Below are 13,140 nucleotides of genomic sequence, written 5' to 3' on the forward strand. Positions count from 1 at the left end.
GATTAATATGACATGAATTATGTGGAGATAACATTGCAAAGCTTGGTCTTAAACGGGTTAATATTTTAGAACTAAAACACATTACTTCAGACCCACCCTACTCCAGTTAAGTGCCACATTGTATGCTCATTATCATTCCTGCATTCTTTGTTAATATCAGGGATCCGATATTGACAACCATTGTTTTAAAACATTTATAACTTTTTAAGTAAAGGAAGTTGTAGACGATCTGTAATGCAAGGGAAGAAAAGCGAATGTTAGACGACCTTGCAAACAATTTTCCGTTTAAAATGGAAATTTATTCTACTTAACATAACAGAATAATAATAATCAAATATTGGTAACTTAATTTTGGTGCATGTTAGTAACATATATGAATATCGGCGTATAAAACAATAATATACACATGACATAGATTTTTATTATAGTTGTAAGTAACGATATTAATCATGTATACAATTTACATTTATAACGTATACATTCATGATTATCTCGATGCACAAGGGATAAAGCGTTCGCCTGATGCGCGGTCGGTATAGGATCGAACCTCGTCGGTGGACCCAATCGGCTATTTTTCGTTCTAGCCAGTGCACCATAAACATCTACTAATAGAAAAATATAGCGGGTTTGGTAAATCTAAGACTGTCAAAATTACCAAATGTTCGACATCCTTTATTCGATAATTAATACATCAGTGTGCTCTAGTGGCGACGTTATTTTTTTATTTTTAAATTGCACAAGCCTAGGAACAGTGAGTTGATGCTACACGATTCGTTAAGTTCAGTGCGTGATAATAAATAGATCATTATTATACACATAAGCTGGAATTCTCATTAATTATTACAAATCTATTAGTATTAAGTCTATACTCTATGTTCATTATTAGACATATAATCTACACTACCCATTCATTATTATACACATAATCTAAACTCCATATTCATTATTATACATGTAACCTACCCTCAACATCCATTATTATACATACAATCTCCACTCAACATTCATTATTATACACATAGCCTACACTACTCAGTCATTGTTATACACATCATCTGCACTACCCATTCATTATTATACACATAACCTAACATAACGTTATTTTTTAATTTTTTTATTAATTTTTTTTTTGTTCAAGGCCAAACTCTTTCCGCTTAATTCTCCTGGGGCTAAAAATATATAATTAAATATTTAGATTAAATTTTCTTTATTTGGACCGCCCGTCGAAAATGTTTTGTAATATTAGGAATTAGTTGTCATATTCATAATTTTTAGACAAGCCTTCTGAATTAAGCCATTCCATTGTAGTGTAAAGTCAAAATTGTCCTATTAATTAAATACCTTCTGTCCGATGCTCAACCATTGGCCTTGTCAGAGACTGGACGTGGGATGGACGTGCCTGAACCTCTTTTGGATATAGGCACGCTAATAAAGTAACAGTTCAGTTGTGGAGAGTGCATATTATATGTATAATAATAACTAGGGGAGTGCAAATAATTCAAGGGGAGTGCGTATTATACGTATAATAATAACCGGGGGAGTGCAAATTATACGTATAATAATGACTGGGGAGTGCATATTCTTGGGGAGTGCAAATTAAATGCTACACCGGTAGTACTTCCAAACTGAGATATCACTAATTAGCTACAACCATTTTTGCAGGGGCGCCGAATAAGGGTACCGTCATTCCCTAACTGAAATTCCATATTTTTCGCGGAGAAGCATACTCCCAAACCCCCTAACAGATTCATTGATTAATTCAATTTAATTTATAATGTAATCATCGGCTACTGGATGTCAAATATTTGGTAATTTTTTACACGAAGTCGTAGAGGAAATCCGCTATTTTTTTCCATTAACAGCAAGGAATATTTTATATCCACGTTTTTACAGACATGACAACACATACCACGGTATTTGATATACCAGTCGTTGGTCACTGGTTGGGACGGGAAAATCCCAATTACTGAATCGGTCCGCTGAGTGGTTCGATCCTACAACGCAAGCACAGCGGGCGAGCCCAGGACCCCGTTTTATGAAGCGATCTTAACGCTATGATCACCTTAAGTGCATAGATACAGTATTTACTTAAGTGCATAGATACAGTATTTACTTAAGTGGTATTGGCGCAAAGATCTCTTCTTAAAACGGGAACCTGGCGTATTAGTAATAGTTCAGTCATTTAATGAAACAAATAACAACCCAGAACTTATTTTATGGTCAACGAATTCACAGACATATGCTGAAACAAACACAGTTAAATATGCATTTTATGGTACAAGCACAGTGCTTGTATATACCATAAATTTAATTTTCAGATCGGGAGCCATCGTGAAGGTCACGTGTGTTGACCTGGGCGGCAATTTTGAAGTTTGACATATGTACCCAGTACGTTTATCTGTTGTAGGGGCAATATCAGATGAATTATTTCAGTGTAAGTCAGTAAACTTATGTTATTATAAAACTTAATAACTGTAAACAGGCAATATGAATAAAAACAACTTCCAAGATGTCCGAAAAAATAAAAATGGCCACCAAATTGCAGGTTGAGCCACATATGGAACATATTTTGCAATATTCTAATCATGATATACATTATGGCTGTATGTAAGATAGCTGTATTAGTTAGTAGAATATGAATTATACCTTGAAGAAGGGTATTCGGACGGTGCGTCACATTTTGGTGGAGTAAGTTTCTGAAAGAAACTCGAAAAGATATGTTTGGTCGGAGAAATGTGATGGAATCATTTCTATTCCATCCAGAATTTGTTTTACAATTTTTACGTGATACTGACTTTTACTCTAAATTATTGTATTTTTGCACAGTTCTTTACACTGTGTTTTAGTTTAACTGTTAAATTTTTATATTGATGTTGATCATCACTTTATTTGTTTACATTTACCATAGTTTGACACCCAATAGCCGATGTATTTTTCGTACACACACACACACACACACATAGATGCATATAAAACATGCATTGTGTACTCAGACAGACACCTAAAGTATATTTTCAATTACATCTTAAAAAACAACCCCCAAATACATTTACAATTTATTTATTATGTGAAGCAAAAGGTCAAGACAGTTAATTCTAAAGGAACACTCAATTTTAGGCAAAGACATTCACAATTAATCGACGTCTAGCAGCCATTGCATAAATTTCTTCCATATTGTCATTATTGTTAAAATGTCCATCAATTGGTACACATAGGGTTTCTTGTGAGAAGGGCATGCCAAGTTTCAAGCACGCAATGGCAAGCAAGCAGTTACAACGATGACGTTACATTAAGATGTTTTTACGAATCTTCGAACGAAGTAGTTTTACTCGTAGTTTTGCTCGTATGAAAGAAAGAAAGAAAGAAAGAAAGAAATGTTTTATTTAACGACGCACTCAACACATTTTATTTACGGTTATATGGCGTCAGACATATGGTTAAGGACCACACAGATTTTGAGAGGAAACGCGCTGTCGCCATTACATGGGCTACTCTTTCCGATTAGCAGCAAGGGCTCTTTTATTTGCGCTTCCCACAGGCAGGATAGCACAAACCATGGCCTTTGTTGAACCAGTTATGGATCACTGGTCGGTGCAAGTGGTTTACACCTACCGATTGAGCCTTGCGGAGCACTCACTCAGCGTTTGGAGTCGGTATCTGGATTAAAAATCCCATGCCTCGACTGGGATCCGAACCCAGTACCTACCAGCCTGTAGATCGATGGCCTAACCACTACGCCACCGAGGCCGGTTTGCTCGTATGAACATAAAATAAATTATTTTGACGACGTCAGTCTTGCCTTTAGATCGAAGTGGTCATACATACAATATGAAATTAAAAAAGGTTTGTTGCTATTAATACTGATTAATTAAATCTGTCAGACAATAACGAGAAATAAATAAATAACGAGAAATAATAAACACAAAAGAAGAAAACACAAGATCGTGGCGATTTCGACAAAAATCGTAAATGGAAGAGTAATAAACAAGATTCGAACCAATAATAATGTAAACGCGTATTTATTAATTTGCTTTAGCCATGTATTTGGTGTTGTCAAAAAAAAAACCGGCGGAACATGTTTGTTTGTTGACACCGCGGTGATGCCAACCGTAACGGTTGACACTAACTCGTAAGGCTGAGCGACAGCAATCTGCAATAACAAAGCTCATATGGAAGGATTCTCACTCCAGCCAGTGCACCACGACTGGTATATCAAAGGCCGTGGTATGTGCTATCCTGTCTGTGGGATTGTGCATATAAAAGATCCCTTGCTGCTAATCGGAAAGAGTATCCCATGAAGTGGCGACAGCGGGTTTCCTATCTCAATATCTGTTTGTGGTCCTTAACCATATGTCCGACGCTATATAACCGTAAATAAAATGTGTTGAGTGCGTCGTTAAATAAAACATTTCCTTCCTTCATATGGAAGGAAGGAAGAGAACTCTATTTACGTGCCCATATCCCGAGGGTTCAGGCACGCCCGCCCCGGATTTAGTCTCTGACCTCGCCAGTGACCAACTCCGGGGCGGGAAGGCTCATAATATGCTTCAGCGTTTTGTCAAGGTAGGCACAACCTGGGGCCGTCGAGCATGAAGATGGGCTGCATGAAGACGATTTCTAATCATCTGACTCGTAACTCGGACACCAGTAGCCTGATGAAGGTTTGCAACAATTTAATTTGCCGTTTGAGCTTGATTTCTTAGAGCCTGGTTACGGATGGGGATCGACCCCAAACCGACCGCACAGCGAGCGAGCGCTGTTCCACTGGGCTACGTCACACTCCCATTTTCACAAGTATTTCATCTAATGAGTATTAATGTACAAAATAGAAATGTATTGTTTGAAAGAGCAACATTATCGATCCATTTGTAAGCTGGTTTCTGCTTTGGGAGGTATATTCAACTACCCGTCGTACCTCAAACAACAGTCACTTAACATGTACTCCTAAAGGGCATTATACCAGAAAGGTTTTAAAACTGAATACACTAAATTGCAATTTCTTACATTCTACAAGCAAAATTCATCATTACCAATGCTGGTAAATACAACACTTTTTAAATGCATTTTTTACGATGTATAATTTTTGTATACGCTGAAAGTATATACATGTATATATAAACACCAGTCATGTACTAAATTGGTGGTTAAATGAAATAATTACTTACAATGAACAACTGTATGATCCAGTCCATAATTCGTTACAATTATGATCACAAATATAATATAATTAATAATATTTTCCTGTATGTAATGCATGTTAGTGTATTTTGGAATACTGTAGGTGTCGCTTTTCAAAAAGTGGCACCCCATCCCTAGAAAAACCATGTATCCTCTTCTAAAAACATACCTGAAGGTTTCAAATTGTCCCTAAGATACATAGCCCTAAATAATGACGTAAAAAACCGATGTTTGTGCCAATATCCCTCATGTCATCAGAGCAAACCCAGCGTTAAATCTGCCCAATAGCGGGTTTATCGAGCAGTAAATTTGTAACCTGGTGTTAGCCTGAGGTTACTGAAACCCGTGCACATGAAACTTGCAAAGCAAATAATACATTGGTTAACCCGAAGGTAACCTGTAGGTTTTCATAACCCACTGATAACCCAGGCACAATAAACTAGCTCAGTGTGTTTGGAAAAAAGATACATCGTTTTTAAAACCTTTTACAACATAACCTATGTGGACCTTTTTTCAGCAACCATCTGACACAAAATTACGCAAGTGTCTCTACCAATAAGCTCATTAATATTATATCTGCATAAATAATCAGTAAAACCTCGTTCTTCATGTCGACACTGCCAGCTCCTTCCACTGGAGGGGGTAATCGGAATTAAGTGGATGATTAACCGTAATCCCGCGGATTTCCAATTAATCCCATGAGTTAACCGTCACCCCACGGATTTTCAATTAATCCCGCTACTTAATTGTCATAGCTACATCACCTAGGTGACGGCTTCGTGGTGGCAAAAGTGTCGACGTAGTGGACAAATGAACTGACCGGTCAAAGAAACTTAACAGGTACGTCTTACTTTAGCTTGAATTTAAGCATATATTTAGGTGCATAATTAGTAACAAAATTAAGATCGTTTCGAGTTTAAAGTAATATAGCCACTTAACTTGTGTTTCTTTTGCATATATACATTTTTGTAAAATAGTGTCAGTCGACCAGGATTCGAAAAGTCTGCATTGATTCACAGTGAATTTCACAGTCCAGGACATCAACCGTTAATCCAGCGGGACATTCACTGAAACAGAAGCCCAGTTAACCATAGTTAAGAATATGTACTAACATTCTGTTCAAAATTTGTAACACTTTCTGGAAATGACAAAATTTATAGTTTTGTTCTGTCCTGATATAACACCTTTAAAATAACTATTAATAATAATAATAATAATAAATTACCCGTAAACCCTAAAATGAAAAGATCTTAGAATTAAAAAACCCACATTATACATCTCATTTAAAGTCATTTTCCCCGATGACTAAAACTTCGAGATATTCGAATAATTACAAATATTTTTCGAATATTTCGAATAGCAAATTAACGAGTGAATAATATATTCAAATGTTCGGACCGACGACTAATACATACACACGGGCGCGCACGCGAGCGCGCGCACAGACACACGTATACATACATACATACATACATACATACATATATAGCTATTCATACACCAATACATACTAGCCAGTGCCAGGTCTGCCCACTATTTCGTGCACGTAATCGGGATCGACCGCGTAAATTGTAGGCCCCATGCATGTGGTTGAGTTAAAGAGCATTCATTTAATTATCCCCTGCGCCAGTGCATTAGTATCTATGTATGTAACAGTCAACCTCGACTTACATAAAATATATAGATATTCATACATCAATACACACATACATATATTATATAAAACACCACCACCAACAGTTTAGTAGTTTAATAACATGGTTCGTCATTTTTGCCTTTTTCAAATTTACAATAAGATGAAGCCATGTCATCCTGACGTCGTTGAGACAAACGCGTTAATTATACTTCTAATAATATCATGGTTCAGGATCTGTAGTAGATACAAACGTAGTCGAAAAGTAGCAGGTTAATGCGTAGAAACAGTGCTGTGAGAACAGACGTTAGACCACTAACTGAACATTTTGAAATTTTAAAGTACAAAGTTACATTTCAAGTATACAAAGATAATTATAACAGTGCATAGGTCTAAATGCATTTTTTTTAGCAATTTTGTTAAATTACTATAAAGACAAGCCTAACGTTGTCCATAAAACATTTGTTCAATGTATAGAAATACAAAGTAATCCCACTGTACTACAGTGTATATTTATAATGTTACTAAGTGATTAAGATGTATTTACATTAAATAAACCTTTGTCATTAAGTCCATGTGATGTTTTAGTTTGTAATTCCTGTATCCAAAATGTTTCCCTGACTACGCGGTAGTGTTCACCATTGCTAAATAACTATTCAATTGGAGTAAAAGAAAAGTTTGATATGGAATGACAATTTGTATTAAAGTGGGTATTTACTAATGTAGATTTACATGTATATAAATTGATGTCGCTACGATGTCCATTAATTCGTAAAGACAGCTTATCGCCTGTTTGTTCTATATATTGCATATCGCATTTTTTGCAAGTGATAAAATAAATAACATTTACGAACAGCATGTCACAATATGTTTTTGGGATAAACGCGTCCAGTTTGTCTGATTATATAGTAGCTAGGATATCCAGTGAATTCAAAGTATGTGATATTTTTCAGATCACATACTTTCAGAATTTGATACCTTTGCAATTAGATGTAAATTAATCGAGGTCACGGCATTACCTTTATTGACATTTAAGCAAATGTACTACGGTGACACTCCATAACTGACGTATGCATTCAGTTATAATTAAAAAACATTTCAACAGCAACCCTACACTGAAACCCATACCCGTTAAGCACTAGTTTATTTTTATGTAAGGATATCCAAAATGACGACATGCAAGTTTGACGTCATTTCCATTTACAAAGATACCGCGTCACATATTCTCACGTCATTTGAATATCTAGTAATGGCGGATTGGAATTAAAGTTGCTTGTACAGTTTACAAAAACACGTAATATTAAGCTTGAAATTATATGATAAAGAGATTATTACCCTCGTGTGTTTTGGTATCATCAATATCATAAATAGGAATAAAAATAATGTATTATATTCGCCAGAGGCTCGCACAATACAACTTTAATTCTTAATATATGATACTGACAATACCGAAAAACATTCTGGTAATAGTGTCTGTTGTGGATAGGTGGATGCTATATACATGTAAATAAAAGCAGACATGAAATAGTTTACTATGAAAACTACTAGTACTACTAAAGTGGAATGCATAAATGTATCAACATTCTTAAGTTGTTAAACATTAATTACTTGTCTCCCTAAAAGCCGGTCATAGACATCAACAGTTTGTCAGAGCTGATAACATATCTGGTATATTGCCAGTTCTGTTTTGACAGACATCTTAGACGCCATCTTTAATATTTCAAAATGTTCAAGGGTACCACATTTGTATTCTCCGGATCCTTTATTAACATCTTTGAAACCACAAAAGGAAAACGACTGAGGGTTTGGTAATGAAAATACTAGTTTAATTATTCGAAATTTAGTGCTTTTTCTGAATTTCTTGAATACCATTTTAGTCTGACCTTTGATCTTTGGCCTTGACCTGACCTTGACGTCTAAATTGGGAGAGTCGCCTCTTAAACATTTTGTACATGTTTAGGATAAAAATATATCCCTAATGCAGTATTTTGAAACAGGTTTTCCGGATATTGTCTAAATTTGATCTTTGACGTTAATTTTTATGTTTAGATGCATCATCACTGTACGTCATGGATCAATTAAGCTTGATTATATTTGCATCTATGAATAATCATGCATATTTAAATAATAATAATAATAATAATAATAATAATAACTTTTTTTAATATAACTAATGTAATCATTGAAATTCACATTTTAAATTATTTTTGTTTAAAACACTTAGACATTTAAAATAAAATAGAATAGATGTTTAACGACACCCCAGCACGAAAAATACATCAGCTATTGAGTGTCAAACTATGAAAAATGCAAAACAAAAGTGATGATCAACATCAAGATAAAAATTCAAAAGGTAAATTAAAACACAGTGTAAAGAATTGTGCAAAAATACAAATATCACAGATAGGTCAAATTAAAATTTAGCATAAAAGTCAGTATCACGTAGAAATTGGAATAAAAGTTCTGGATAGAATCGAAACGATTCCATTATATTTCGTTGACCAAATAAAATGATATCTTTTCTAGTTTCTTTGAGATGATTGCACTCTACCAAAATGCTGAGACATTTAATTCCCTAACTAACATCATGGGGATACATTTAAGAGTACCATATTGATACCATATAAATTCACATACTAAGGAGTGATGGGGAGCGAAAGCGTTAGCTCCCTTTAAACATCTAGGTCATCATCATCATCTTCATCATCATCATCATCATCTTCATGATTATTATTATTATTTTATTATTGTTATTATTATTATTATTCACAGAGCAACGATGAGTGGTTGGCATCAGAAGTACCTGGAGACTGTCTCTGAAGGTATCAAATACTTGTGGACGAGTGGACACTTCGCTGATGCAAGTATTATTGTTCAGAATAAGCGCTTTCGGTGTCATAGGGCAGTCTTGGCAGCAATGTCCGCTCACTTTGATGCCACCTTCTCATCAGGGATGAGGGACAGCCCGGATGGGACTTTGACCTTATTAAATATAGATGTCTCAACATTTGACAGCGTTCTGAATTTTATATACACCGGTAAAAATGTCGTCTGTGAAGAAAATGCAGAGAGTCTTCTGAGGGCCGCAACAACTCTTCAAGTAAAAGGCCTCATCGATATGTGTGGCGAATTTCTGGTAGAAATTCTTACGCCTGAAAACTGTATAAGAATGTGGCGACTAGGACGGACACATGACTGTGAGGAACTCAAAGACAAAGCCTGGCCGCTAATACTCGATCATTTCCTTGACTTGGCGCGATCAGAAGATTTCAAAGATATGAACGTCGACGAATTAGCAGCCATAATAAAAGATGATGATTTGGTGGTCCCAAACGAGGAGATGGTTTGCGAGGCGGTTTTTAGGTGGGTGGACATTGATCCAGACAACCGGAGTGTACATTTATCTTATATTGTCGAACATCTGCGGCTACCTCTGGTGAGTCCCGAATATCTTCTAAGCATCAGCCACAATAAAGGGTTACTCAAGGAGGATATGGTTTGTCGAGTAATGCTGGAAGAGGCCAAGAGATATCACATGCTGCCTGCCAGAAGGCAAGAATTCACATCAAAACGAGCAGCGTATCGAAATTCCTTTGATCCAGATGAAGTGATTGTGATGTTAACAGGCGGGTCAACACAAACCAAACCCACTGAAGTTCTCTGCTATAGCTTTCGGCAATCCAAATGGTTCTACCTGGCACCTCTTCCGTATGACCCAGGTGTAGAGTTTTCTTCTTGCACCTACGCTAACAATATCTACCTGTCAGGTGGAAGTAGAAAATGGCCCAAGCTCTTTAAGTATAACAACGAGAGCAATGACTGGAGAGAGTGCGAACAAATGGCACAAGGCAGATCACGTCATGGTATGGTTGCAGTAAGAGACTCCGTATATGTTCTCGGTGGATACAACAGAAACCTGCCAGTTGGAAACAAAGTAATGTCTTCAATAGAGAAATACAGCATCAACACTGGCAAGTGGTCCATGGCTGGAGATTTACCCATCCCGGTGGAGATGGTGTCTGCGTCTGTAATTGGTGAAAAGATTTTCACGTTTGGCGGAGCTCAACGTAATAACAGAAACACACCTGCGATCCAGTGTTTTGATACCAGGATTGGCCAGTCATCTCACTTTACAGATCTCCCTTTTGCATGCCGTTTGACCAGAACGGTCGTATGCGATTCGGCTGTTTTTGTTATTACAACAGATGGTGACGTCATTGAATTTTCTGAAGATGGTGGATGTCGTACAATCGGCAAAGTGGAGAATTTTGGACGAGTTCATTTTGGGGCAGTTCAGTACAGAGGGAACATTATCTTAATTGGAGGCAAGAAACGAAACGATAGTGCCTGTGATACAATGCTCTGCTTTGATCCACTGAAAGCTGGAGCTGAAACGCTTCCAGACAGAATGCCATTCCCAAATGTGATTGACGCTTGCGTGAAGTCGGTTATCAACAGTCATCACTTGAGACAAGAGTATCCAAGAGGCAGTAAGAATATAATCAACGGCAATGGAACTTGAACAAGGTCAGCATAAAACAGTGTATATAGAGAATATCAAACATTCCCAACGGACGTTGTTTAAACCGTTGTGTGCTGAAGCCAAACATAAATTCAAATATTTATGTACTAAAATGTATGAAACATAATTTTTTTTATCAAAGGATCTGTTGTTTTATGATGAAAATAATTGTTTATGTGAATATATATGTTCGTGTGTATGTATGTATCCTAAATATAAACATTGGCAAGGTATTTTCATTGAGAGTAAATTTATTTATACATTTTCGGTCATTGACCAAATAATTGGTCACATAAAATTCACACGTAACGTTTATTTCATACTAAATTTTCAGATACATACTCTTTGTTGTATTTTAAATACCTAATTTTAAAATACTAAACGAGTTCCAGTGAGGTATCGCCTGTATGAAGGGTGTGTTTTAAGTCGTATATCACCAGAGAAAGCGAGTGATGTAGGATCGTAAACACACGAGTTGTGTTATAAACGGTCTCTAACGATAACGATTATAGTACCCAGGCTTAACTGACGCTCTTAACATCTCATCGTCCTTGCACTGTCCTGTGGGATCGCCAAGTTGCGAGAGTCTAGTGAATTAGTCCCCTGTTTATTATAACGCTCATTATTGATAAGTCGAACAATTTCTTCCAATAGAATCAAAAAGTAATTTTTTTTAACGACACTACTAGAGCACATCGATTTATTAATCATCGGCTATTGGATGTCAAACACTTTATAATTTTGACATATAGTCTTAGAGAGGAAACCCATTACATATTTTCATTAGTAGCAAGGGATCTTTTATATGCACCATCTCACGGACATGATAACACATACCACGACCTTTGCTGAACTGGCTAGAACGAGAAATAGCCCAATAGGCCCACCAATTGACCGACCGCGCATCAGGCCAGCACTTTACCACTGTGCTACGGTCCGCCCTCAGAATGAAACACGTTCTAAGAATGCACAGAGCTAATGTTGCGTTCGAGTATGCTCTTAATTACCGTTTCAACGATCTTTCAAATTGAAAACAGCGTCCGAAATGTTTCAATAAGATGTTTTTAATTTATTTAGGTTATATATTTATTTCAGAATTTAAAAGCATACTCGGTGTTCATGCTAAAGTAATGAATAATGTCTGAAGATATCGAGATACAATTTTGTATGTAGTTTTATCACGCACTGTTACAGATTAAGTATAAGGTCCATGGCAATTTGCCATTTGTTTTCACAGAGTTATGGCCCTTGAACTTAGGCGATAAAATTCGTTTGGCCCAGACCGGCCTCGGTGGTGTCGTAGTTAATCCATTGGGCATAAAGCTGATAGGTACTGGGTTCGTAGCTCGGTACTGGCTCCCACCCAGAGCGAATTTTAACGACTCAATGGGTAGGTGTAAGACTACTACACCCTCTTCTCTCTAACTAACTACTAACAACTAACAACTAACTCACTGTCCTGGACAGACAGCCCAAATAACTGAGGTGTGTGACCAGGACATCGTGCTTGAACCTTACTTGTATATAAGCACGAACATAAGTTGAAATAAACTGAATGTTGGGCCCAGACCGGCCTCGGTGGTGTCGTGGTTAAGCCGTCGGACATAAGGCTGATAGGTACAGGGTTCGCAGCCCGGTATCGGCTCCTAGCGAGTTTTAACGACTCAACGATTAAGTTCACTACACCCTCTTCTCCCTCACTAATAACTAACCACTAACCACTAACAACTAACCCACTGTCCTGGACAGACATCCCAGATAGCACAGGGGACATGTTTAGCTTTAGCAGTACTCTGAGGGTGGAATA

At 36.7% G+C, this 13,140-nt stretch overlaps 1 protein-coding gene across 1 annotated transcript; it reads left to right on the top strand.

Annotated features, from left to right (window-relative positions):
* The first annotated feature begins 9,590 nt into the window (after nt 1-9,590).
* LOC121383610 (kelch-like protein 24) lies at nt 9,591-11,333 on the top strand. Its single transcript, XM_041513701.1, has one exon. The coding sequence runs from the start codon at nt 9,591-9,593 to the stop codon at nt 11,331-11,333; it is 1,743 nt and encodes a 580-aa protein (XP_041369635.1).
* Nucleotides 11,334-13,140: the final 1,807 nt, after the last annotated feature.

Source organism: Gigantopelta aegis, chromosome 10, assembly GCF_016097555.1.
Source record: "Gigantopelta aegis isolate Gae_Host chromosome 10, Gae_host_genome, whole genome shotgun sequence".
Taxonomy (NCBI): Eukaryota; Metazoa; Mollusca; class Gastropoda; order Neomphalida; family Peltospiridae; genus Gigantopelta; species Gigantopelta aegis.

Excerpts from the sequence above, each read along its gene's own strand:
- LOC121383610 (XM_041513701.1), top strand. The coding sequence starts at position 9,591 with ATGAGTGGTTGGCATCAGAAGTACCTGGAGACTGTCTCTGAAGGTATC.